Source organism: Chelon labrosus, assembly GCF_963514085.1.
Source record: "Chelon labrosus genome assembly, chromosome: 12".
NCBI lineage: Eukaryota > Metazoa > Chordata > Actinopteri > Mugiliformes > Mugilidae > Chelon > Chelon labrosus.
The window spans coordinates 12,348,358-12,374,665 of record NC_140345.1 but is presented as its reverse complement, the minus strand read 5'-3'; the positions used below and the strand labels follow the sequence as shown (position 1 = coordinate 12,374,665).

Genomic DNA, 26,308 nt, shown 5'->3' with positions numbered 1-26,308 from the left:
TGCAATAAAAGTTGTCTGGACGCAATCACACAGCCTATTCACACCCAAAATTATAATCTGGACGCCTCTGAAAATTGGGATTTTGTGTCGGTCTGACCAGTCGAAGACGTGATCTGTCTTCACGTCTGCTGGACGGTGCATGAGGAATTTTAAAAAGTGTAGTCCAATAATAATTATCAGAGCAGCACATGAGAGGTGAAGAGACCAAAGAGTCACACAGGACATTTTGGATCTTTGATGCTTCCTAAGCTTCTCGGAGGAACCTCTAGAACCCTTCATTTTTACAGTGCTGTAAAAGTGGCCATAAAGCTATGCATTGTGCATAATTGTTAGGGACAGCTTTCAACAACTGAGTTGTCACACACGGGTTGTTGTGGTTGAATTTACATAGGCACCTCCAGGCTTATAGGTGGCGATCAACCAAGATTTTGTGGAGATTTAAAGATTTTACTTAAACCCCTCTGATGCACCACTTTCTCCAACAGTTTCTTTTTACTTAGCCTAAAACAAAATATATGACACAGTGGAGTTGCCTGGTCGGACTGGGAGGAGTCTGTAGTCGCCTGGTGTTTTAATTGGCTGCAGGCTACAGTGAGAAGCGTGAGTATCAGTAATTATTCAGCAATGTTTTGCACAAGAAATGTCAGCCAGAAAGGGCTATCTTCATCCTCCGTCAAATTATACCACGACGATGTCATGTCCCAACAACCAAGCTGGAAATCCATTTTTCGTGGACTCTTTAATCAACGTGAGAACCGACAGTGGTTCATATTACCAAAGTAACAGCGTCTATTTGCCACCAGCGTCGGAATATTCATATGGACTCTCCGGTGGCTTCCCGGGAATCGGTAAGCGCAACGAGCCAACGACACAAAGCGTGATCCCCTCCTCTTCTCCGTATGTTCAAGGGATGGAAACGTGGCTGGAAACATCGAGGTCTTGTCGGGTGGATCAGCCCAGCGGCCAGCATATGGCTCCGTGTTCATTCTCGCCGACTATAAAGGAGGAAAGCGCGTATTGCCTTTACGAGTCTGAAAAATGTCCTAAAGGAGGCACAGTAGATGACATATCTTACTCGACGGCATCATGCCCCGTTACCGGTAGCACGGTGCCGGTCCCCGGCTACTTCCGCCTGTCTCAGACATACGCGTCCAGCCGGCTTTATCATGATGTCCAGCCAAACATGAATCACTTCACTCTGCATCGACCTGCCCGCTTGGATAGCCAACGCTCCCAGCCGTCGGCTGTCTCTGCAGAGCCGGAGAGCGCGGAGAACCACGAGGAGGCGCCTGTCCCTCCGCCCTGCGCCTCGGCCAGAGAGGAGGACAGTCGCCTGTCCTCGGAAAGCTCATCTTCCCCAGAACCCGCTGAGACATGCAGTGCGGATTGTCCAGAAAAGCCAGTAAAAGGTGAAGAGCCGAAATCCAGTGTAGAAAAACTATCCAAATTTAGTAGACACGGAATATATGATATGCCCAATTATTTTTAAGCTTCTATGGTTTTATAGCAGTTTAACCATAAAGACATTTTTAAGGAAGGGTGCAGCTGTTTTTAAACAGTCGGCTACTCACGGGCCTGCGTTTATCTCGAATTTAAGGTTACATGGGATGAGTCAAAATTGTACTTGATTTAACCAGTCAAGTTAAAGCTATTGTAATTGTTCTTTAAAAAAATAAAAATAAAAAATACACAGGCCTCTGCCTGGCCTCCTACATTTATTTACTGGCTGCAATATGTATTTTAAATAATTAAAAACCACATTGATTATTATTATATTTTTAAACATTAACATTGATTCACATGTCCAGTCCAGTCTACTTAATCTGCCTTGCGCAGGACTCTGATTTCATTTGTCCCCTCATGAAAGGCACAGGCCTTGTTATGATTTCAACAGACTGTGCAGGCTGTGTTTTATGTCTTAATAAAGATGAAGTTGGCTACAGGCTGCTTCTCTGGACCAATACTAGTTTCTTGTAAAATATTGAATTGCACCTATGTGGCATTTTCATCAAGGTTACGTTACGCGCGAAGGTAGTTTGTGCGTAAATTTGAAATATTGCTCAAATGACAGATAATCTGCCGGCATATATGTACTCTACGGTTGAGTAGCAGGTGTCACTTCAAATATTAGCATGCATACACCAAACCTAAAGCCTTATATTAGATGACTTGAAGGCGCTATTTTCATATTTGGACATGGTCATGTTTTGTTTAGTTTGACCTCTGTATTTCACCCTCATATCATTTCTAACAAATACTGGAAACTTTATCTGATGTTGTTTGTCACATCCGTTGCCTAACAGCAGGCTCATTTTCATTATAGGTGACGGAAAAATGGAAACTACGGCTAACTGGCTCACAGCTAAGAGTGGTCGGAAGAAGCGCTGCCCCTACACCAAGCACCAGACTCTGGAGCTGGAGAAGGAGTTTCTCTTCAACATGTACTTGACTAGAGAGCGTCGTCTGGAGATCAGCCGCAGTGTGCACCTCACTGACAGGCAAGTCAAAATCTGGTTCCAAAACAGGAGAATGAAACTGAAAAAAATGAGCCGGGAGAATAGGATCCGAGAGCTCTCCAGCAACTTCAGTTTCTCATGAGACTGTTTGGGTCTTTGGCGCCCTCCTCCATCCATGGCAAGGACGCCTGTGCAGAGCCCCTACCCAACTGTGAGAATGTCCATGGAGAACCTACTGCTAACTTATTGATTGTTGTCATTTCGAAAATTTTGTTTTCACGTCTGGTTTATTTTTTGTCGTGGATTTGTATTTATAAATAGTTACATTTGTAACGTTGAACCATTTCAAATGTCCCCAATATGACCACAATGTCTCAGAGCTTCAGGCTTGTACATATTGTATATTCAACCTGAGTGAACCATTGGAATTTGCATGCTGGATTAACCCTTGGGATACTTGTGTTACAGTTCCATGTAGGCCTTTATGTGACAGCTAAAGAACCCAAGAGGTTTGTTGAATATTTGCACACTTTGTTGGTCAGATAATAAAAACCGTGCCTGCAACTGCAGACTTCTTATTTTATTCACAAAGACGGACTATGAGCTGGGTGGCGTTTAAATCCAAAAGCTGGCACAGACACAGTGTAAATTCCTTTGTGTTTGGACAGTGTCCGCTTTGTGCACAGTAAATATTATAGCAGTGGCAGTGGGTGATGTTCTTCACAGTTTGGGCCTGTAATAGATGTCTAGTTTTTGTGCACACGTTGCTGCTTTTTGTCTTTTTTATATATATATATCAGACTTGAATGTACCACACATAGAGTGTGTATTACGAAATTTTCTAAAATTCTGAAAACACTGCTTCCTGTTGCAAAGAAAAAAAAACTCTAATTAACCTTTTCAAATTGTAAAATGCGCAATTTAATGTCTGTTGCATCTGAACTACTTAAAACACGTTTGAAACTAGATTTTTAACAGGTTCGCCTTTACGGATTTCAGTGGGTTAGAAGCAGCCTTTTTTGCACCGATAAACTACATTATTTTATACACTTTGAATAATAATAATAAAATAAAAATCCTGAAGAGGAGAGCGGGCTGTTGAGTGGTTTAGGTAGTCTCATGTTGTTGGGCTATGTTATCTCTCCCACAACACGAAACTGCCTTGATTACCTCAGTAAAACTCGTCGCATGATGAAAATTGAATGACTCTTAATTACTAACTGCATTTATTAATATTTTGGGGCCGACTACTTCAGACACATAAAAAATTATTATTCCAAAAAGTGCATTCGTGTGTTTTATTGCTGTGCGTAAAATTAATACCTAGAGATCGTTTTGCCGTTATTAGTGTCCATGTCGCCTGGACATGATTACATTTATTTATTTATTTTTATTGGGGGACACACATTTTTCACAATGTCAATATATTAGGAGTGCATATGTATGGGAATCTGAGCGCATGTGTGTGATATTAACGGCAGGATGTAAATAATGCAAGCTGGGAAATGAAAGGAATTGAGACTTGTGTGCGTCCAGGACAGGAGGAAACGACAGACAAGGCCTCGGTTATGATCATTGCAGTCTGCCAGTTGCCTCGAAATGCCGGATGCGTCTGCTTGCGCCAGAGAAAGGACACAAAGGCTGAGCTTTATTGGTGATATTTAGCTTAGACAGCCAGGTTGTAACCTTAAGAAAAACAACCCAATTGCCCGTGATAAAAAGGACTGTTATATAGCACCCAAATAACCGCACCCCACTTTCCGCTTTAGATTGCCTTCAGAGTGGACATACAGCCCTATAGACGCAATATGTGCATCTTGGAAGCCTCCCCTATATGTTTAAGAATTGTAAAATCCAACGATCGTTTACATTTGCTCCTTGTGTTAAAAAAAAGTTTGAAATATTTTATAATATAGTCATTAACATGGACCATTTTTCTTCCCAAAGTAAAAGTTTTATAGATGCAATCATTAAATTATTACAAGTTATTTTATTTTATTTTGGAGAATAAACAACTCCATTAACTTTTTATGAATATACACTTTTTTAGGGGGAAGAGGCTGCTTGATGACTCCACAAACGGACGCTCTAAAATAATACTGCCCCAGTCACAGCTCTGTTCGATCAGTGCAACGTGAGAACTCTTGACAAAACTCATACCGTTTATTGCTTATAAAACGAAATATTTTCCAATAAAGGCGCGGGGATTTGCTATTAAAATATGGTGGGGAAAATGGCGGCCATTTAGCTGAGCAGTAGACTGATTTATTATTTATTGTTCTGTCCCACGGTCACGTGTTTGAGGCGCCCTATCCAGTCTTGGGCAAGGTTCAACTTATTGGACGCATTGAGCTTCTTGCTGGTGCACGACAGCAGCACCTTAACATGCAACGAATGTGTTTTTTCTAAACATTGCCGGACTGTAACGCGCTCTTGTTTTGCTTTCTATTTCTTTGCAATGTCGACGCTGGGGACTAGTTATTATGTTGACTCGCGCATTCTTCCAGAGCAGGAAGATTTAGCCCCGAGGTACTCATCATCTGCAGGGGTGGAGCAGGCTATGGTCACCGAATATGGCGGACAGGAGTCTTGCCCTTTGCAGGCGAAATCCTCTATTTTTGGTGGGTCTTGGAGCAGCATCTCCTCCCACCCTCCAACCACAGCCACCCCGACCTATATACATCACCACTACACGAGCGGGGACAGCGATGGCATGTTTACGCGCTCCTGGGCGTTGGACCCGGTTTCTGCGTCCCTGTGTTTGACGGGATTACCGTCGACAGCCATGCACTATGAGATAAAACCCGAGCCTCTGATTGGGAGTGCACAATGTACGACTTTAGAGACGCACACACCTCTTTTGTCTGACATTGAAAACGCGTCCCTCACGGAGATTCCCTGCGAAACCTCATCCACGTCTAAAGCCACTGGAGAAAACGCACCAGGAGAGAAAAAGAGGGAGGTGGATGCAAGTAAGCAATGCAGTGCTTTCATTTTATTCTGGTTTGTGGTCTAATTTAGATGAAATAAATTCATATTTAATTGCTTGAGAATGAGGATGAATAGTTTCTCATATTGCAGACCGTTTAGTGTTAAAAATGTCATAAAATTGTTCAAGTCGTGCAGATCAATAACGGGGTCTATTAAGAAAATAGGATATTTTCCCAAGGTTACTGACGCACTGTAAAAAAAATAAAAATAAAAAAATAAATACACCAAATGTTCAAAAATATTTGGGTAATCCTAACCCATTCAAATTCTGAAATTGCTCAACGTAAAAAAAATAATCCAAAAAATCTTTTCCCTTTAAAGGGAACGATCTTGTTTGTCCTTAAAACTGACTAGTCTTGATTTAAACCCTTATTGTTGAGAACATTAATTGTCCTGTGTCGTGGTTTTTGACTCCCTGTTTCCAGATGACCCATCGTGCAACTGGCTTCAAGCGAAGCCCACCAGAAAAAAGCGTTGTCCTTACACAAAGCATCAAATCCTCGAACTGGAAAAGGAGTTTCTGTTTAACATGTACCTCCCCCGGGATCGTAGATACGAAGTAGCCAGGGTCCTGAATTTGACCGAGAGACAGGTAAAAATCTGGTTTCAGAACCGCAGGATGAAGATGAAGAAAGAAAACAAAGACCGGAGGAGAGACAGTTAACTGGTTTTGGGACGGATGGTGGATTAGAGCCTAAAGGGAGGAGGGGGGAGGGTTAGAGGAGGTCTGTGCTTAATATTCCTAACCTGTTACACATGTTGTTGTAAAGTTAGTGCTGGATGTTTTTTATTATTATTTAGATTTTTTTTTTATTATTATTCTATGATATCAAGTGTTTCATGTTTCATGTGAGAAGAGCGAGTTCCTCGTCTGAATTTACATGTGTTGTGTTTTGACGCACAAAGATAAAAGTTTAAATAGTTGAAGATAGGCCATTTGTAATTTGCATGAAATGACCCTTGACTACCTGAATGTCCTCCAGCTACCTATTTGCATCGTTTAAGTTATTATTATTTTTTGCAACCTTCGGTGTTTTTTAGCTGTCAGGTTTTGATGCATTTGTGAAAACACTGCGCACACACTTAAAATACCTCGTCGTTGTTGATTTCAACCAAAATAAAGTGTAGTTTGTATAGCACCTGAGAAGGATGATTACGTTTTATTAATTTGTTGTAATTTCGCACTTCAGAGACTTACAACGTGTTTCATTAAAAAAAAAAGTAGGCTACGTATAACATGACGCCAGTAGTGTTTGTTATAAAACACTGCGTGTGTTAACCAAAATGCTTCGAATAGTTTCAGCCAAGTTTGAAGTTAAAAAAAAATAATAATTGAACATGCTTTAGACTGTTACAGGGAAAAAACGATAAAAACAGACTTTTACTAGATCTTCTGGTTTGTAGCCATTGAGCTTTATGGCGAAAACAACCCAAGTGGGCCACCAAAACTTCCCAAGGCCTGCCAAGCTTTTTTTTTCTTCCTCTCAGAAAATCTTCTGTCAATCTTGCGTAAAGTTTCCTTTCTGATAATAACGTGTGTGTGTGTGTGTGAGTGTGATTGCGTGTGTGTGTGTAACAGTATTGTGGATGTGGTGTCATTAGTTGCCTTATTTAAATATGGCCAAAACTCTTCTTTTTTTTCTTTTTTTCTTTTTTTTAACTAAAGCTGGAGACCATGACCACAGAGACGTGAATTGTCTTCAATCAGCAGATTATCTACGAAACGGGTTCGTGCGTTTTGCTCCCAATCACAGCGTCTATATTTAGAGTTATTTGAAAGACATTTCTGGCCTGTGATCGCCTTACAAACTGCACTGGATGACCTCAGCAATAAACCACAATCGCAGCCTAAACTGTTTATAAGGTGCGAAAACAGCAAAGCATGTAGAGGCTCTGTGACAGCAGTAAAGCTGCATTTCTGATGAGGCTCGGGCAACCAGTCAAATATGTAACGTTGCTGGAAGGCGGCCCTGGAGCGCTGGGGCAACACTCGGAGAATGGGTGGGTGTGTGGAAGGAGTGCAGATGGGTCTGTCCTAAAACGTCTAATTACTTTACAACCGTCTACTAACAATCAGACTGTCTCGGCGCGGAAACATCCGTTTTTGGATTGGTTGCAGAAAGGGCTCTGAGGCGACAGAACGTGCGTCACTCACAGAGACGTCCTAAATGTTTATCACTTTATAATCAGAACATGTTAGCCTTTAGTTAAAGGGGGGAAAAAAGTAAAACTGACGAGAGAATCTTGAAGAACTGACATGAGAACAAACACACTGCCCTGGTGACGGTGGTGAAGCTCAGTGCTTCGCTGAGTGCTGCTGCGCTCTGGCCGCCAGCAGGTGGAGGCAGCGGCTCATCTGAAGAACAAACTGGATGATGCGTTCAGGGATCACCTAACTAAACTGCAAAGTGATTACAGACCCCCACCAGTCGTGCGGTCATAGCCGAAAAATCAAATCATGCTCTGTTAATTTTCTGCCTCATTTTATAGTCATCTAATTTATAGGTTACCTTTGTTTGACCTGAAGTTCTTGCTCTTTTGCCAGTTCTGAAAAAAAAAAAAAGCACAGTCAAATACTTTGAAACAGTTTGTTTACATCAGTGGAAATCACACTTGTCTGCATTTCACTAAACACACAAGGGATTTAAAATTATATCAATGTCCATGTTGTGTGAATACTCACATGCTCGCACTCGGATTAAATCGCTCCACTGATTATGATTACTGACACATGATCAAGTTTGTCTTCACACATCCTCAGAAAGCATCTCTGTATTTTCGCAGTTACTGGGTTGGACACCCTCCCCCCCGCCCCCGATAAACTTGAGAATGAGGGACATCTCAACCCTTCCTGCTCCCTCGCACCATTCCTCACCACTCCTCACCCGTTTCCCCACCTCTCTCAGCCAAAAAGGTCATCCACATGTAGCTCGTTAAGTCCCCTTTTGTGAGAGAAACTGAGATTTTGAAGACAACGGATGTTCCCATTTCCCCCAAAATACAAGTGGTGACATCTGTAAAGTCTCTCCCGGGCTCTATAACAGCGTTGTGTGCAAGTGGCTAATCCCTTTGAATTAGAAGTTGGCGCTTCCGTACAAACACCCGTGCAGCGGAAAAACAGAAAGTTGCTTGGATCTTGTTTGCTGTGACCTCTCCTGACCCCTATACATCAAACCTCGTGACACCGGCACTGGCAGAGGAGGCCGCAGCCGACTTTGGAAGGGAAGTTCAGGGGAGTAAAGTCACGAGCACAAGGGGTCTGTTTCACCCACTCCTCCTCACTCCCTACAGTTTGTTGTTGTGGGTGAATCCTAAAGTGGATGTGTGTCTGTGCCGGTAGAAGCCTGAACATTTGGCAGATGTTAAGGATTGACCTCTGTCGGGATCAAAGTGATAACAACTCAGATTAATGCCGTGTACCTGGAAGAGACTCCTCTAATTTTTTTTGCTCTCCCCAACACATGTCATGCTTATTTATTCATCAGCGGCAGATCAGGTTTTGTGCGTGATTCCTTTTTTCTCTTAAAACCTTGTTCGTGCACATTTTTGACTTTGACTTCACCTGCAGGGCGACCAAACATTAACCTTGAACCAAAGAGAACAGAGTACTGACAAACAGGCCGACTGTCCTCAAAGTGGGTTGTAGGTGGCGGAGGTAGGTGTTCTCTTTCTTAGAAGTAGATGTTGATACCATCTATGAGGAGTTCTTTTTTTGCCACGAATATCATTTATCTCTTCGCTGTGATCTGCAGAGACGTCAAAAAACGTCTGTTATGTTTTGTGTTTATTATTATTTAATTAATTAATTATTTTTGTTGTTGTTTAATTGTCACGATATTTCACATCAGCTTGCCAAACAGCTTGATTTGCAGACCCACAATGCGCCCCCAGTATCAATCAAATCTTCCCATGAATCCAGGCGGCTCAATAAATAAAACGATAATGTGAAATGGAGCACTGCTTTGTTTCCACTGCACACACAGACATACATACATATATATTTATATATAGACACATGCTCTGTCGTCGCTTAGTGATTTTTCCCAGATAGATTACAATGCGAATTAAACGCACTTTTCTCTTGCATACGTTGCACGTTTTCTTCCAACAGGGATACTATAATGTGATACCTGCTATGATGCAACGTCAATGGCGAGAACATAGCACATAACAGCATAACACAGCAGTCATTTCACCAAACATAATCTCAAAAAAATACATCAGTTTTACAAATAGTACGAGATAAGTGTGTGTGGGTTTACTTCATAGTTAAATGTGACAGTTTACACGCTCGAAAAAAAACAGATACACATTCTGTAATTGTTCAGTTGTTTATTATTATTATTATTATTATTTATTCTGGGTTAACATTTGCATCATACTCATTAGGCTATATGAAAATAGTGGTATCCTGGCAATGCAATTGAAATATTCTCCTCTAAAAACAATCCTGGTCGCGTATTTGGCCTGCTTGCCTCCCAGATGTCTCTTGACGTTTCAGAACAGACGGGAACCGTGCCTCCCCCAGTTTATCCAGACACCGTCTTCTTGTCTGCGTTCGTTCAGAACACGCAGCAAAAATGTGGCTTCTGGTCGTCGAGGCTCTGAGCAGGAAGAACACAAATCAAAAATGTATTTATTTATTTATAGCGTATAAATCGGTATTTATGGTGTATCGAGTCAAACTCTGTTGGTGTTTATTTACTGAAACACATTCTTTGTTCAGCCGTTGATCTGTTTCCACACCTGTGACTGTGCTTTATTTAAATCTGTGCGCAATGGCAAGTAAATACTGTTCATATAAACGAAGATTTATATGAAAATGATGCATCGTTCTGAGCACATTATGACCAAAAGACAGACTGGATTCATATGGTCAGTTTAGACAGTTATTGGCAGATATTCACTGATGAACAGATGGAATTTGGAAATAAATTGTTAAATTAAAAAAATGTAATGCAATTTATTTTCATTTTCATTATAGCCTAGAAGTACAGGTTATATTCTGATACTATAGTCTCATGTTTGCGATCCATCCTTGTCCATCTATAAGAATTATTAAAAATATACAGTTGTATGCAAACAACTCGAGTATTTCATATGAGTTAAAGCTTAATTATTTTAGAAGCTTAACAGGCCAGAGGAAGACAGAGTTCTACAGGGTGTCTGACAGAGAGAAAGGTATGGTAGTGAATGGGATTTCTGCTGAATGCCAACACCCACTCACCTCAGCAAACAATTGATCCTATGGAAAAGCTGCTCCGTTCGTTTCTATACCAAGTCCAGTCCTCTCTTCTTTCCTTTTCTACGCCACTATAGTCCTTCTTGCAATCGAAAAATATGAGAGTTATATCTTTACGCTGATATCTCGATTTTTACCAAGTGATCGAGCAAAAAATCTTTGTGCGTAATGGTGGTGCCTCTCATCTTAACTCAACACTGCTTTTAAAAGAAATCCCGGCATTTCTAAAATGAAAGCTCATCCGAGAGCCTACAGAGAGGTTGTCCTCTTCCTGGCCATATATGATCTAAGTGAGATGGTTCAAATGTGTTCTTAGGGCAGGGAGCTGTCAGACCTTTTGGCGAGAAAGATTGATCACGCACGGGCTACCAGGGCTCTTTGTTTAGAGCCCCGGCAATAAACAGCCATCACATCTCCAGCATTTAGCTTCACATTGCTACAGTGGCAAATCATTTCTGCGCCACGCTATGCTATAATGCTGAAGTGTATGAATGGTGGCTTAGGTCAACATTACCCCGATAGGTGAAATAAAATAAATGCAATTGGACGTTGGACAGGGAGTTGTAAACTGTAAAATGGTGACACATGCCCAGCTGCTCTCTCGCATTGACTCAAATTTCAATGATAAAAGTTAAACATAATATATTGGACAGCCTAGGCCAACATATCAAGCTGTGCCAGCATTTGATCAATGCAAACTCACACGGAAATCTATTAAAAATTAATCTCTCTGTGTCTCCCTCGCTCCCTCTCCCCGGTGTGTGTGTGTTTGGGGGAGGGGTGGACATGTTGTTGGAAGTGTCTGTTGCGGCTTTCCTCGCCAAGCAAATCTTGTAGAGACTCCCAAGATTAACGCCTTGCGCGCTGATAACGACTTTGAGGCTGGTCGCATTATGAGACACAAATGTGGCTGCTGCAGTGATTTGTGGGGGAAACGAACACACATATGAAACACACGTGTGCTCCCGTGCGCGCACTCTCGCGGCCGACTGCGTGGACGCGCAAAGGAAGGCACGGCTTTGGGGGGGCATTTTCGTGGGGGGGTGGAGTGGAGGTGGAGAGGGGGGGCAGTGGTGAACAAACTGACCCAAAAAGATGTGTAAATAAAGCAACCCCTACCCTCGGAATGAGGCGTTACCCCTCAGACTTTCTCGATCAATCACAGGGGACAGTGGCTTCTTTTGATAAAAAACCCCAAATTGTCATTGGGCAGATGCAACCATGTGACAAGCAGCACGGACTAATTCCGACCATGTCCTCATGAAAGCAATAGTTTATGGCATAGAGGTCTCCATACGGCTATAACCAGTTTAGTAGTTTATGAAAATAAACAGCGTATTCATTTTTTTTATTATTATTTCTGCTCCCCTTCTGAATTAACTTGGAATCAGCGAGCTTTCAAGACAAGAAGGAGGAGATGAATTACGAATTTGGGCGAGAAAGTGGTTTTATCAACAGCCAGCCGTCGCTCGCTGAGTGCCTGACATCTTTCACTAACCCTGTCGGTGATGCATTTCAAAGTTCATCAATCAAGAGCTCAGCGCTTTCACAGACGACACTGATTCCTCCTCCTTTTGAGCAGACCATCCCCGGCCCGAACCCGAGCATCCACCCACGCCACAGCCGCACTAAGCAGGCTCTGAAAGGCTGCAGCCCGCTGCAGGATGTATCTCTACCCCCGGAGTACCCGTGGATGAAGGAGAAGAAAAGCATCAAGAGGAACCAGGCTGCTTCTGCTCCTTCTTCTTCTTCTTCTTCTGCAGCTGCCTCTGCGACGACGGCTGACTCCTCGCTGCTCTACTTCTCCCCCCAAGGCAAGACATGATGATTTATAACCTCCAAGTAAAAGGCTCCTCATTGTCTGAGGATTCCCCTCTGCAAAGAGCTGCATCCCGGGCCTTGTGCAGCGTGGGCGTCATTTTGAGCCAGTAGAGGATTTTGATTTAAGCATGCTTAATCTCATCAAGTAACGCACTGACTTGTGATGCAGTGTAAGAGTGTTAATGTTTGACAGTAATGGAGAGTGATAGATTATTCTTACAGGGGCCAGCAGCTGGCATGATCATTAATCTTCACCCTCCGTCCTGTCCTGTCCACGCAGACCCATCATATTCTGCCTCGAGCCCATAAATCTTCCCAGTCCTGGCGCTTGCTTGCCACAAGTTTCACCCCACAGATCCACTCACACAACAGTGTTACTGTTTTCTTTTTTATCTTCAGTCTTTCTGTGATTTTAAAAAAACAACTTTTTTTTTTACATATATATTTTTTTAGGTTCACCTGAGATACCAGAGAGCGATGTCGGCGGTGTAGGGGCATCCCGGAGGCTGAGGACGGCGTACACCAACACCCAACTTCTGGAGCTGGAGAAGGAGTTTCATTTTAACAAATACCTGTGCAGACCCAGGCGAGTGGAAATAGCTGCCTTGTTGGATTTATCAGAGAAGCAGGTGAAAGTGTGGTTTCAGAACAGGCGGATGAAGCACAAAAGGCAGACCCACAGCAAGGAGAACCGGGACAGTGAGGGGAAGTACGCGTGCCTGGACGACGGGCCGGAGGACGAGTTTGAGCAGGCGGAGGACAGCAGCGCAGCCGGGACGCTCCTGGAGAGGGAGAGGTATTTCCACCAAAATACCTTGACTTCACAGCATTGTCAGAACGGACACAATGGGGAGAACCAAAGCCCAACTGTTGCCCCTTTGAGCAGCAATGAGAAAAATCTGAAACATTTTCCAAACCCGACACCCACTGTTCCTATCTGCGTGTCAACAATAGGCCCGGACAATGATCATTCCCCGGTCCTGGACGTCTCTTTGCAGGATTTCCAAATGTTCTCCTCCTCGTCCTCTTTCTCACCGAGTTTGTCAGATTCAACGCAGAGTCCCCTGCCTCTATCTTCGGAAACTTTCGACCTATTTTCAGAAACACTCACAACAATCGACCTGCAAAACCTGAGCTATTGAAATGTTACTTTAAATTCAGACTCTTGTGTTCAGTCTATGTACTCAGTTTTAGCGTTAGGGGAAAATTGGTAGATCTCAAAAATAAGGTAAGTTAAAGCGGGGGAAAAAAATAAAGCTACTATTTTGCCTGTTAATTCCAGTGGGCTGCTAAAAATATTACACATCTATTTTTTATATCGATTTTAACTATAATTGAGCACCGTATTTTTCTTGAAATAAAACTTTACATTGATTGGATTCAGCTGATCTTTGGTCTTGTTTCACAGTAAGTTTGGAGAGCTTTTTGAATTTTTGTTCCATACTTGAAAACATACAAAAATATTCTTTAGAACAATGTGCCAAGCTATAAAATCTATTATCAGTAAAATGGATTAGGGTCTGTATAAAATATAAGCTTGATTCTTTTATATCTAAACCTCCCCGAAAAATTGTCAGCCAGCGGATTAATTCTAAGTGATGTTAATGCATAATTATAGGGATTTGCGTCCATTTTTTATTATTATTGTCACAGGTTCAGATGAATTAACGGTATGTCTGGTTTAGTTCCTCTGAGGACAGGACGAAACAAAACAAACACACACGAAAAGGTGGAGGGGGAAAGATCCATCGCCTCTGCACGTATTAACCCAGAAAAGTGAAATCTGCAGCGAAAATTGCCTGCTAGTAGTCCCAGGCCAAAAGCTACGACTTTCCTTGGCTTTCTAATTAAATTTTATTGCCTATAAAACCCACAGGACTGAGGGTGCTTGTTTATGGCCTAATCCGCAATGTAATACAATCTATTTGAATTAACAATCGCGCCTTTCCCCATTGTGGTTTCCAAAACTAGTTGTTTTTCATGATTTCAAAATATTACGCATTTTACGCAAGATACTTTTCCTCAAATTGACATTTAAATGGAATTTATAAATCGGCTGTGGAGTACCATTCAAGTAGGACAATGTATTTATGTATTTTATCCATTCATTCTAATTTCTAAATCTAAAACTGACTTACGTTTCATCTGCGTCAGAGCGTCTCCGTCCATTTTCTCATTTACTGCTGATGGAATTTTTCACACCGACCAGTTGATCCTCGACTCCACGTAGACGTGTTCGCCACGATGCAAAAGCAGATGTGTTTTTTATGATACAATACACACTACATGTTTAGGAGAAATGCTTGATAAAAAAAATAACACATTTATTATTCCAGAAGTCCCAAGATTAACAATCGGACTGATTAATTAATCTGAAAAGTGTCTGCAGGCGGTGGGAAACATTTATAGGCTCAGTATTTCTGTACTCATCGTGCTGCATGCTCTCATACTGGCTAAGACACTCATAGCAATAAAAATGTGGAGGTGGGTGGTGAAGTGCTATTCCTAATGAAAAATGGTTCTAAGTGATTCTAATGGTGCATAATTTGAAAAAAAAAAAAAAAAGGCAGAAACAGCAGATTTAGTTTGGTGCTGAAGCCTTAGAGGTCATTGTATATTAGGACCACACTGTGTCAGTGTTTACACAAGAAAACTAATCACAAATACATCTCCTCTTAAGTTCATTTCCCATGCTTAAACCTGGCTATTTACTCCTCAGCGTTGTATTTTTCATGCTCAGCATCCTAGTCGCTTGGATTTGAGTAACGCAGCATGGTCGACGTGCACTGAGTGGATTACAAACCGATAATGGGTGTGATGAAAGGGGCAGGAACTATTCGAAGGGAGGTGTTTTTGAGGTGATAGGCAAGTAGATGAAGGTTTACGGGAAACTAGATACAAGACCGTGCCAACGGATCTCTCCCTCCACACATACACGTACACGCACTCACACAGAGGTCAGAGGTCAAGCTGGCTCTCCTCTCCTCTCCAAGCTGGGAGGAACTGCTGCCAGGTCAGGAGGGGGTCAGGTTTTGAATGACCCGGCTCTCAAAGAATGTATTGGCTACTCAGAGGAGGCTGAACAGGAAGTGACATCAGAAAAGCTTTGCAGAAACATCCACAGAAAAGCAGACCGTCACGTGAGGGTTCTTTTTGCATTAACAAGTGAGGAGTGAGATTGTATATCACAATGTGAAAACCACAAGAACCAGTGATCGCGCCTGTTTTAGTGTGAATACAGATGCACAACATTCGAAGATGTAAAAGAAAAGTAAGAGAAATGCATCAGTGTAGGCTGCTGTTGCATTGATCAAAACACACGTTTACCACCCTGCTTAGGATCTTTAGGGCGTTAAAGAGTCTTTGAACAAACACTCTCCAACACCTGCAGCTACGCTAAAATCTGAAACCCCTCACAATGTCCTGCCACAGCTACACTGACATTTCTGACTCATTTCTCCACAACAAGAGGCCACAAGGTTCAAAGGCTCAGCCTTTTAACCTAGATTGGGTGATATTTCCTGTCAGAAGTCGGCTAAAAATGACTGACATCTTTATAAACAATATGACAGAAAGCTATTTTTTCCTTAAACACACCAGGAGGCACAGACACTTGGTGGAAGGAGTGAAGTTTTTTTGTTTACTTGCAGTAGTGGGTTGTTTCTGAGGTGGAGTGTCACATTGAATTCAAATTGTTTTACAAATATTATGTGCATGAGTTGTGGCACAGATACCTTTAAACGTCTAGAGTAGCTGGCACAGGAACATCCAGGACAGTGGGTCACTGGACTGTTAATGATCCCTGTTTAGATTTACAGTGTTGACATATTCATAAACTCCAGGTGCTGGCATCATTGTAAAAAAAATAAATAATAATAATAATAAATTTAAAAAAAATTAAATAAAAAAAAATTAAATAAAAATTAATGCATCCAACGAGTAAGTCATGGCGCGCACACTTGAGTGCCAAATAAATATTGTCTGGAATCAATCACAAATATGATCGTGGCGTTTATGCTTGGACTTTATTGTCCCGTAAAGACTCATTAAAGCATCAACTCTCCGTTGTCAGAGGCAGAAAATAAAGAGCAATAAACGTCAGTGTAGACGCGCAGACACTTGGCTGTTTGTGCTGCAGCGGCGGAGCTGCGTGGTCACTGATAAATAATTAACAGATCAACTTCCGCATCTCTGAGTCTGAGCTGCTTCCGTGTGTCAAGTTCCCCCTGCAGGAAGGTCCATCGCCTCGGGCTATACTCTCTGCTGGTGACAATGCGCGCGATTCCAGAGGAGTTGTCGAGTCTTATTTCAGGTAAAATACCAATTCTTCTTTGTCTTTTTGTGTTTGTTGTCCATTTAAGACTCGTTCACTGAGGTTTAGTTTTTAAAAACGGACGGTTTGGTGAAAGAGGAAGCTCAGACCCAGTCAAGACAAAGTTTTTTTTTTTTTTTTTCTTGTCCAGCTATATGTCAGTAACACACCGCGGTGCTGCTATTTCATTCAAAAATGCTGCTGATGATTAAAAAACTATGGGGAGTTTGACGTCAGGCTGCTGTTCTGGGTGTTTATAGGACCATGTCCACCAGGACTGGACTGTTTGACTGCTAAACAAACAAACAAACAAACAAAACACATCTCACTGAATCAATGGTTTGTTTGTTTTTTCTGTTTTTTGTTCAGAACTAGAAAATTTCCTCTGTGATGGGTTAAAAGGGGAAAATTTAAGCAAAAAGGCCAAAGAGAAGAAGGACGCTTTCATCAAACGAATCAAAGAGGTCAAACTCGGGTATGTCTGTAAGCACCAAACATTTCCTGTTTGGGATTTTTCTTACAAATGTTGACTATTTTCAAGCTGCTAACATCCATCTACCGCCTCCCCAACAGTTTCCCACATGATTTCAAGGAAAAAGGTGAGTGCTGGTCTTTCTCTTTGTTTTGAACAGTGTTATACGATTAAAGCTGTGGTTCTCAAATTTGGTTAGCACCCACAACTGGTCATGACATAAATATAAGGGGTTGCTACTACAAGCCACTCAAAACTACAATTGTTTTTCCTCTAATATCTGTTTTTTATTGCATTATGTCTACATAGTTTTTAGCTTTTACCCCCTTTCAGCTGTCATCAACTACACACAACAGACTGGGAACCACTGTATTACACCATAACATGTCCACTGTGCTCACTCCGTAGCTGGAGAAGACTCAGAAAATGAGGAGGAAGTTGACAGCAATGACGGAGGGTCGCTGCAGTCTGAGCGCACGGACAAGGATGAAGACGCAGGAGAAGGTAAGCCACGAGCACCCAACAGACATCCAGAGCTGAGCTGCTAACTGCTCACAGGCTACGGATGAACGTGCTTAAAAGCTGCACCTTAGCGTGAAAATGTATACACATCTTTGCGTCTGCTCCTTGGAGAAAGTGACTTTGAGCGGCACAATGAGGGAGACATTCCAACTGTAACTTGGCAACGTACTTGAGAAGCAATTTGGGGACTCAACTCCTGCTCCCACCATGTCCCTCTCCCCACCCCTCTGACAGCAAGAGCATGCTTTACTGCTCTCGGCCACGGTCTGGGGACTGAAAATTACTGCCGTGGCTGAAATTTGAAGAAATAAAAACCCATTCCCATTAATCCAATGTGCTCAATGATACCAATCTATATACAAGTGTTTGGGTTTTGTTTTTTTAAATAGAGTATCGGGGAAATCCTTGTGAAACGGCGATTAGGGGACCGGGGTTTATGAGCTGTGAGCAGCTGCCAGTTTTATGGCTGCTCTTTCACACAAAGCAACTTTGACACAGCATTTGAACATTTGCATTGAAGTTGCACGGTGCGAGGGGCACCTCCTCCAGCGAGAAGTTAAACATTGCTTAGCGTAGGCTCCGAGGCTTTTGCCATTTCATTTTAACATCGAGTAAACACACGCAGGATAGCAAAGTCTGACCAGAAACCCATGTAGAAATGTTTTAACAATTACTTTTAAAGGCAATAACGTGGATGGGATCAGAGTGGAAGCTTACTTTCCTGGGTTTCTTTAACTCTTTTTGCAGGTGCCCAGCAGTCCCCACCTGTGGCGGCTCAGGACCTGATGTCTGTCTTTAAAGCAGGATATCTTGAGAAACGCAGAAAGGGTTGGTGCTTTATTAATTAAATGCACATAAGGCAGTACACTTTGCAAGGACAAAAAAAAAAACAGATGTTGCATGCACACTGAAATCTCCTATATTTACTGAAGTTTGGATTTACAAGGTTCATGTCTGATATGCACAACAAGTAGACAATTTATGCAGACAAGAAATTATAACTCAGTGGAGGAGCTAACAGGAAGCCGTTGCCCATACAATCCACATGTCCAAAAGCGTAAACTGTACCCCATACAGGACATGTGTGATACATATTGGCTTTTTTTTTTTACTACAACACATATAATACATAGCTCTAATAAATGTTCCAATGTACCAGAAAGTGGTCCATACTGTCTACTTTTTCTGTTCGTTTTGCTTCCACAGATCACAGCTTTTTTGGCACCGAGTGGCAAAAGAGATGGTGCGCTCTAAGCCACCACACCTTCTACTACTATGGCAGCGAGAAAGGTACTTCAGTTATTTCTCTTTTCACAGTCGTTTAAGAATGACCTGCTGTCTGAGAAATCTTTGTGGATTATCTAACGGTGTCGCTGCACTTGTATCTCAACCATTAATGATGACGTTTTCATTTTTTGTGACCAGACAAGCAGCAGAAGGGCGAGTTCGGTATAGACGGGTACACGGTCAAAATGAACAACACCTTACGCAAAGACTCAAAGAAAGACTGCTGCTTTGAAATCTCGGCTCCAGACAAGCGAGTCTATCAGGTACGTGTCATTCTCTGACACGGCTACAGTTTGCAGTCCACATCTGAAAAACAAATGTGGACTCGAGACGCTTGAAACTTGGCAACATCATGTACGGGCGTGCACTTCATTAAATCTTTATTTTAAAAACCCGTTCATTCATGTGACACTGCTGCCTTTGCAATGGCTCGACCTGACGTGCATATTTAAAAGAAAATCTAAGCGAGTCTTTCTCTTCCATGTGGAACATTTTGCCATGCATAAATGCGGTATTATTTGTTTATGTTAATTAATATATGTGAGACTGCTTATTGCACTGACTGCAGGTTTCATTTCTCTCCTCTTTCATCGCAGTTTTGTGCGTCAACCACCAAAGAGGCGGAGGAATGGGTGAAACAGATAGACTTTGTTTTGAGAGGTTTGAACTTTTCCAACCATAAGAACATTTTACTACGCTCTATAATCTCAGTAGCAATTTTGTTTCAGATTTCAAATATATATTTTCCTAATATGAACAATGTCCTTTAAATTGGTCATAGAGCTGGTGAACAAACAGGCATTTGTTGTTGTTGTTGTTGTTGTTGTGTGTGTGTGCATGAAACAAATATAGTATTCCACTGTTTTCAGATATGAGTGGCATCATCCCAGAAGAAGACGAAGAGGAACAGGAAATGTATGATGATGTTGGACATATAGAAAATAGCGAGCCCATTGACGAAGACATCTACGAAGAGCTCCCAGGTCAGACCACATTTCAGATTACAGCCACAGATTACAGCAAATGAACAAATAGCACGCACAGTATCTATCTGATGGGGTTTACTTTCATTCCTGTGCCATTTAATATTTCTCAGAGATCACTAAGCACTAATTAATCCATCAGTATTTCTTTCATGCTTCTCCAGACGAAGAGGTGCCCACTCCGGCAAAGACTCCGGTAAAGCCTCCACCAAAGGTCGAGCCAGTGAGCAAACCTCCTGTTCCTCCTCCTGCTGCTGCAGGTACACAGCGTTGACGTGTGACTAAAGACTGAGTGGTATATTTAATGAATTCAAACGTGGTTTGAATTCATTCGTCGCTTACAGAAGCGACGAATGAGATGGGAAGAGACTGAGTCAACGAAAAATCGGTCTGTCACACTTTTTTTTTGTCATTGTGAATACATTAAACCCTCTTAAGCGGTCGTTAAGAAGGAGAAGTGATGCTTGCAGAGGAAGTTCTAGTAAAGTGCAACTGAAAGTTAACACAACGCTGGAAATAACTTGCCCCAGTTGGCCAACTTCCTTTTACTATAAGCGTCGTTTTATAATTCTGTAAGTGCGAGAATGCTTTGCTGTATAAATATCTGCGTCTTCTGTGTCTGTACAAATATTCTTATGATTAATACGCACTCAGGGTCACCACCAAACTGAATGTGGCCCCATTCCAGATGAATAAATTAGTTGGGAAGTGCAAACACCAGCTGCCAAGACAATAGCTGTATTCAAGGTCCATACTACAAATTGATTTTATACAGTGTGCTATATCAATATTTATAATATACTACTATATATAATAGTTAATTGTTTTTCAGAGCACTGTGAGGAGGTGTTTCACCACAAGTTTAATTTAACTTTTTAGAGCTACTGTATGTGCACGTTCTTCGTGTGCATCACTTGTGAAAAATAGTGTCTAGTATGACTCTGGGACACAGCCACTCTCTCACCTTGGCACATGCCATCAGATTAACTTTAGGCTCTCCACTGCCTCCTGTTGGTTGGGCTCCATGCTAACAATCCTAGCTGTGCCCACACTGTAGATATAAAATACTCTCAGGAGAAAATAAAACGCACCTCATTGTCCGTTTTCTCCTTTCCAGTCGACAAGAGCACAGACTACCAGAACTTCTACCAGGGATTATGGGACTGCACAGGGGCCCAGCCAGATGAGCTGTCCTTCAAACGTGGAGACGCCGTCTACATCCTGAGCAAGGTACGGATACAGGAACCCTGGGTGTTGGCTGTAAACTCTTGATTTGTCACCTGGTGAGTGTCTTCTCTATGCATGGACAGCCAGGATTAGTTAAAACCCAACTGTAATGCAGAAGTTTGAGATGAGGTTTTGCAGTCGGAGTGGTTCAGCTGGTCTCAGACCACCTAAAGTGAGTTATTTCTAGGCCCTCAGAGGAACTGACTATTCAGATCCTTTACTGGCAGCGCCTGGCCCACCGCCTAGAGGTAGATGGCTGATGGTAAGAGGCAGACTGGGCTAGATTCTTTCTCTGGCACTCTGACGGGGATTAGCTGTGTCACAACGGAAACTGTTTTAGTGCTGTTGGCGGAGGCTGGGCTTTGCTGGCACACAGCGCCATTCCATCACTTCCATCTGGACTGTTTCAGCACGCTGTCGCTGCTGCCATGCCAGGCGGTGAGCAGCCCTCAGCCCACACACCTCTCAGACGTCTCTCTCACCTCTCCAAATAGGAATGTGTGTTCTCAGGAAACCCAGGCTTAGTCGGCCACTCTATTCAGAGCAGGTGAAGACGTGTAGTGGACGCACAATTTCCGAGGCTTGTCAGCTAGGCACGGGTGGGAGAACTGAGGGGCCGTTCTTTAACTTCATTATGTAACTAAACAGAAGCCCTTTTGTGCTTAACTATTTCACATAGATGTAGAATAGGGTTTTGTTGTGATAGGTTTAACAAGTTTTTAATGAACACAGAACATAAAATAAGTAGTGGAATTTTATACTTTTGTAAACACATGCCAAGACTTGTGGTTTAATTGAAAAAAAAATGAAATAAAAAAAAAAAAAAAACGTGTGAAATGTGCTCAATCTAGCCAGGCTTTATTTCCTGTCTGGTTTGGTTTCTATGGAGCATGGAGTCAACTGAGACATACTGTTGTCAGCTGGCCAGGTCCCTTTTCAAATTCAAGTCTGCCCTCTAGTGGCATGTTACAGCAGAGACGTCCTTCATGTGTCTCATATTAATCAGAGGTACAGAAAGAGAATGCTTTAATTTTACAATGAATCATTTATTTGCCTTAATTTATTTATAGTCTTAATTTATAATAAGGCATCTATCTATTTAACCAGGAGTGTTGGAAATGTGCAACAACTATCAGCTCATTTCATTATCAAATTCTCCTTGGCTTATAAAATGTTCTAAAATAATTGAGAAAGCCTTTCACAGTAATGTCTGAGGTCACACTTTTATTTATTTTTATTTTTTGCTCTAGGATTTAGAAAGTTTGAACCTCTAAATTTTGGGAACATTTGTTTTTATAAATTACATTAGACAATAATGTATCACCAGAATTGTTACTTTTCTGATCAATCAATTGATTGATCCTTCAGCACTAATGGAAGGACAAAAATGCACAAAGCAGACAGACCTATCGATGCTCATTGACCAAATGCCTGTTTATGACTCCTTCTTGGTGTGCGGAAAAAGGACCAAGAATCAAGTTGCCCTTTCACTTAGACTGGGAGTGCCATTAGCTGAAACCTTGGTGTTGGGGGTTGTGGCCTGCTGCGAGGGCAATGACCATAAAACCTGTCTGGACTGCAGCAGCCAGCTGCAGCTGAAGGGACAGCCGACTCCTTCTCCCCCTCCATCACTCCCTCCTCCGCCATTCTCCTTTCTCCCCCTTCCGTGCATCCCTCCCCCACTCCACAGCCCAGGAATAGCTGTAGTGTTACAGCTGTGAGACCCCCCAGTCAGGACCTCGGTGCTGATTATAAGACCGGACTGAGGGAGAGGGTGTTGTCCGGATATGCGGACTCCCCACTCCCCACACGTTGCCAGTGAAAAACTAATTATGAGGTGACTTCTTAAAGCATGATGTAATGTTGCTGTTGCTGTTGTCGTCTCTGCAGGTTGTTTTAAACCGCTGCACCGCGAGTCTTTCATTTTATAGAAGTAATACAATTAGAGGACAGTGGTGTTAGCCAGCTTAGGATATTTGTGTTAATGCGCTCTATATATATGTGTTCTGATGTTGTGTCCAGCGCTCACTTGAGCATGACTTATTTGTCAGGCAGCCAACTACACAATGAGGTGTTGCCGTTTTCAAAGGCTAGCGGCAGGAAGTCATAATGTGCACACACACACACTCATTCACACACACTCACTCACACACACTCTCTTGCACGCATCTCCTGTCTGCATGCAATATTATCCCCCACAGGCCTGGGATGAAATGTCATTTTCATCATATTACAGATAAATAAAATGGACCTGACACCTTTCGTTTGTTTATCGTTGGCATGTTGTTAAATTTGCTGTTATGCTGACTGTGGAGTTGTGCCGTTAACAGTAAGTCGAGCTCCTCTTTCTCTGACATGATGAATGGCCCGCCACCACACGACTGTCAGTGTTAACCCTCGCTGTTATCATCGCAGTCTTCCTGTGTCTTATACTAAAATCTGATCGCTTACATCAGTTGCTCCCTCTTGGGAATAACTGGACACAGATGTGGCCCCTCCTTGTCCTCGAGTTCGGGCCTGGATTTGAAACATTGTGCAGGTTCGTCCTCCTTCAGCCTTGTCAGAACACGATCTCCGGTTCTGATTCATGTCTCGGGAAGACTTTGATGTGAGGTCGGGCTTTTGTCCAACGAGACAGAGGGAGAGAGAAAGAGAGGCTTATTCTCTTCTTGTCTCAGATCTCTCCTCACAGTGCCCTCCTCACATCTCAGCATGCTGACAGCCATTTGGAGCTATTACTTGTCACGCCGTGACAGATTTATGCGTGATGTGCTCTATGCGCACTGAGGGTTTTTGTGTGGAGTGGAGGGAAGCGTGTGCAGTCTCAAAACTGACACCAGGTATTGAACCAGGCCTGAAAATGGAAGCGTAAAGCTGTTGAGAGGACATAGATGGTATTGAGTGAACAGAAAACTGCCAAAGATTTTCTGAACAGTCAGCTGTGAAATTGGTAAGTATAATTTGTGATGAATGTAAGAGGACTGACCCAGTCTTTTCAATCTTTCTCCTGCTTCTCTTGTTTCCAGGAGTACCAGAACTTTGGCTGGTGGGTTGGAGAGAAGAATGGAGCCATAGGCATTGTTCCCAAAGACTACCTGATGGAGATGTATGCTCTGTGAACACACCCCAGCCTAAGATGCTCGCACCTCATGGCTGCAAGTTTTATTTTTCTACATGTTTGCTTAATTTAATAAACCAGCTGTATTGTCGTTGATACTTTTCAAGAACACTCCTCCTATACCCACTGCAAGAGACTGATGATTCAATGAAAAGGCTGTCTTGTGAATGTAATACATTTATAATATTTTTCTAAAGCATGTGCACTTTGCACTGCTCGGTTGTATTTATTTTCTATTCACGCCATTTCATGCACCACTTTCAGCAAAGTTTGCAAAAATAATAAAGATTTAAACACATGTTGTTGGATCTGAGCCATTTTTTTTACTGTTTAACCTGCTTGTTAAACCACAAGGTGGCAATAGAGTCTCTTCAAAGGTTGTAAATGAGGCTCATAACAAAGATGCTGAAGGAAGAAGGACCTCATGGCAGTTTTCTTGCTGCCTTAGGAAACGAGCCTTGACATGATGATTACGGTCCAAATTAACAGCATGAGTCAAGAGGAAGTTCAGGTTTTGAGTATTTACGGGCAGAAAGAAATCTTCAGTGTACAGTTAAGCCACTGTCAATATTATTAATATTAAAATATGTGTGCAAACCTAATATGTGTACATAACCTTCTGGTTATATGGATGAAGATGCTTTTATTTATTCAAGAAATGAGTTTATTCATCTGGTCAGCACTTTTGTTCCAAGCATCAAAGGGACACTTTTTGTTTTACGGCACCGGAGAGACTTTGCTGGGCAGAGGATCACGGCGTGGCAGATGGTTGGTTGTGCTGCATGCCTGAGTGAAACGGCTGAGGTGCACTAATAAGACAGCCACCCACACCGATAGCCGGGATGCTTATCGCCCTCCGAGGGGCTGTTTGACAGCAGGCGAGGTGGCGTTAGCCGGCCATATCCCTCTGAGGTTACATGCGTACTGTACATATCTTTTTACAGCCTCCTCACAGAAATGCCAAAGTTATACCTTAATTTTATATATGAGGGTGATACACTCATTTTTGGTTGGGTGGAGACAAAGGGGCCTCGTCAAGGTTTTTTCAAGGTTGTGAGAAAATGGGAAGGGAAAAAAAAAAAAATGCATTCATTAACCAATAACTCACCGTATCTTTCTCTGCTTCTTCCTCTCTATTTTTTTCCTTGCTCCTGTCCCTCTGTTTTGTTCCCGTTGAGTGATGAGCTCGTCCTCTGTCCTCTGGGTGACATTCAAAGCCAACATAAATCCTGCTCTTTACGGTACAGTGCAGCGATAAACCTTCTCTACTAATTGGAGATGTAATGAATTACCATAATTAGTTATTGAATATACTACTCTGAGTTTAGAGAAGAAAATTCTTTGTGTTAGGACAGTAAGAGACGCAACTAGAAACTATGAGACAAGCAACCATAGGAATGACATTAATCATGCACGTGTTTCGAGTGTTGGTCATTCACATTATCAAACACTTTTTTAAATTTCATACACAAATATTACTCACATAGTGTGGCATTGCTGCGTAAGAGCCCTTCTTTTAATGTTTGGCGGTGGGCGAGGTTGCCAGAGGCAAGTCAGGCTAAATATTGCCTCTCATTTTTATGTGCCAATAAAGGATTTCCTTAATGGATGTCAACTTCACCCCCATCTCCTGTTAGATTTGGACAGCCACATCTTCAGAATATACAGGTTCTTTTATTGCAATTTAACATCAAGATATAATGTTTCAAAGATAAATGCCATCGTGTCATTAATCTGCGGGGCACTAAATTACACTAATGATACCGGGATATCACTAATTAATACTTTCAACCATAAAGACACACTTTCAACGGCCAAATGTATATAGATTGAGCTGCTCAGTAATAATAAATAAAAGGGGATTTGCTGAGAAAGAT

At 42.2% G+C, this 26,308-nt stretch overlaps 4 protein-coding genes across 4 annotated transcripts; all 4 read left to right on the top strand.

The window, feature by feature from the left end:
* Positions 1–640: 640 nt before the first annotated feature.
* Positions 641–3,882, top strand: hoxa10b (homeobox A10b; the record flags this gene model as incomplete). The annotated part of the gene is made up of 2 exons (XM_084557988.1): positions 641–1,409; positions 2,324–3,882. The coding sequence occupies 2 exons, from the start codon at positions 641–643 to the stop codon at positions 2,596–2,598; spliced, it is 1,044 nt and encodes a 347-aa protein (XP_084414114.1). The 3' UTR covers positions 2,599–3,882.
* A 1,032-nt stretch (positions 3,883–4,914) lies between these two features.
* Positions 4,915–6,111, top strand: hoxa9b (homeobox A9b; the record flags this gene model as incomplete). Its single annotated transcript, XM_084557784.1, has 2 exons — positions 4,915–5,428; positions 5,873–6,111. 2 exons carry the CDS (start codon positions 4,915–4,917, stop codon positions 6,109–6,111), a joined length of 753 nt encoding a protein of 250 aa, XP_084413910.1.
* Positions 6,112–12,106: 5,995 nt separating this feature from the next.
* On the top strand, positions 12,107–13,680 carry hoxa2b (homeobox A2b; the record flags this gene model as incomplete). Its single annotated transcript, XM_084556482.1, has 2 exons — positions 12,107–12,503; positions 12,964–13,680. The coding sequence occupies 2 exons, from the start codon at positions 12,107–12,109 to the stop codon at positions 13,650–13,652; spliced, it is 1,086 nt and encodes a 361-aa protein (XP_084412608.1). The 3' UTR covers positions 13,653–13,680.
* A 3,055-nt stretch (positions 13,681–16,735) lies between these two features.
* On the top strand, positions 16,736–24,729 carry skap2 (src kinase associated phosphoprotein 2). The gene is made up of 12 exons (XM_084558013.1): positions 16,736–16,822; positions 17,192–17,297; positions 17,396–17,421; positions 17,703–17,798; positions 18,564–18,644; positions 19,023–19,106; positions 19,242–19,366; positions 19,700–19,763; positions 19,973–20,086; positions 20,251–20,346; positions 21,204–21,316; positions 24,340–24,729. The coding sequence occupies exons 1-12, from the start codon at positions 16,783–16,785 to the stop codon at positions 24,430–24,432; spliced, it is 1,038 nt and encodes a 345-aa protein (XP_084414139.1). The 5' UTR covers positions 16,736–16,782; the 3' UTR covers positions 24,433–24,729.
* Positions 24,730–26,308: the final 1,579 nt, after the last annotated feature.

Coding starts and splice junctions, on each gene's coding strand:
- skap2 (XM_084558013.1), top strand. CDS start 16,783: ATGCGCGCGATTCCAGAGGAGTTGTCGAGTCTTATTTCAG. Junction 17,799..18,563: donor GGATGAAGACGCAGGAGAAG/GTAAGCCACGAG, acceptor CTCTTTTTGCAG/GTGCCCAGCAGTCCCCACCT. Junction 19,367..19,699: donor CAGACAAGCGAGTCTATCAG/GTACGTGTCATT, acceptor CTTTCATCGCAG/TTTTGTGCGTCAACCACCAA.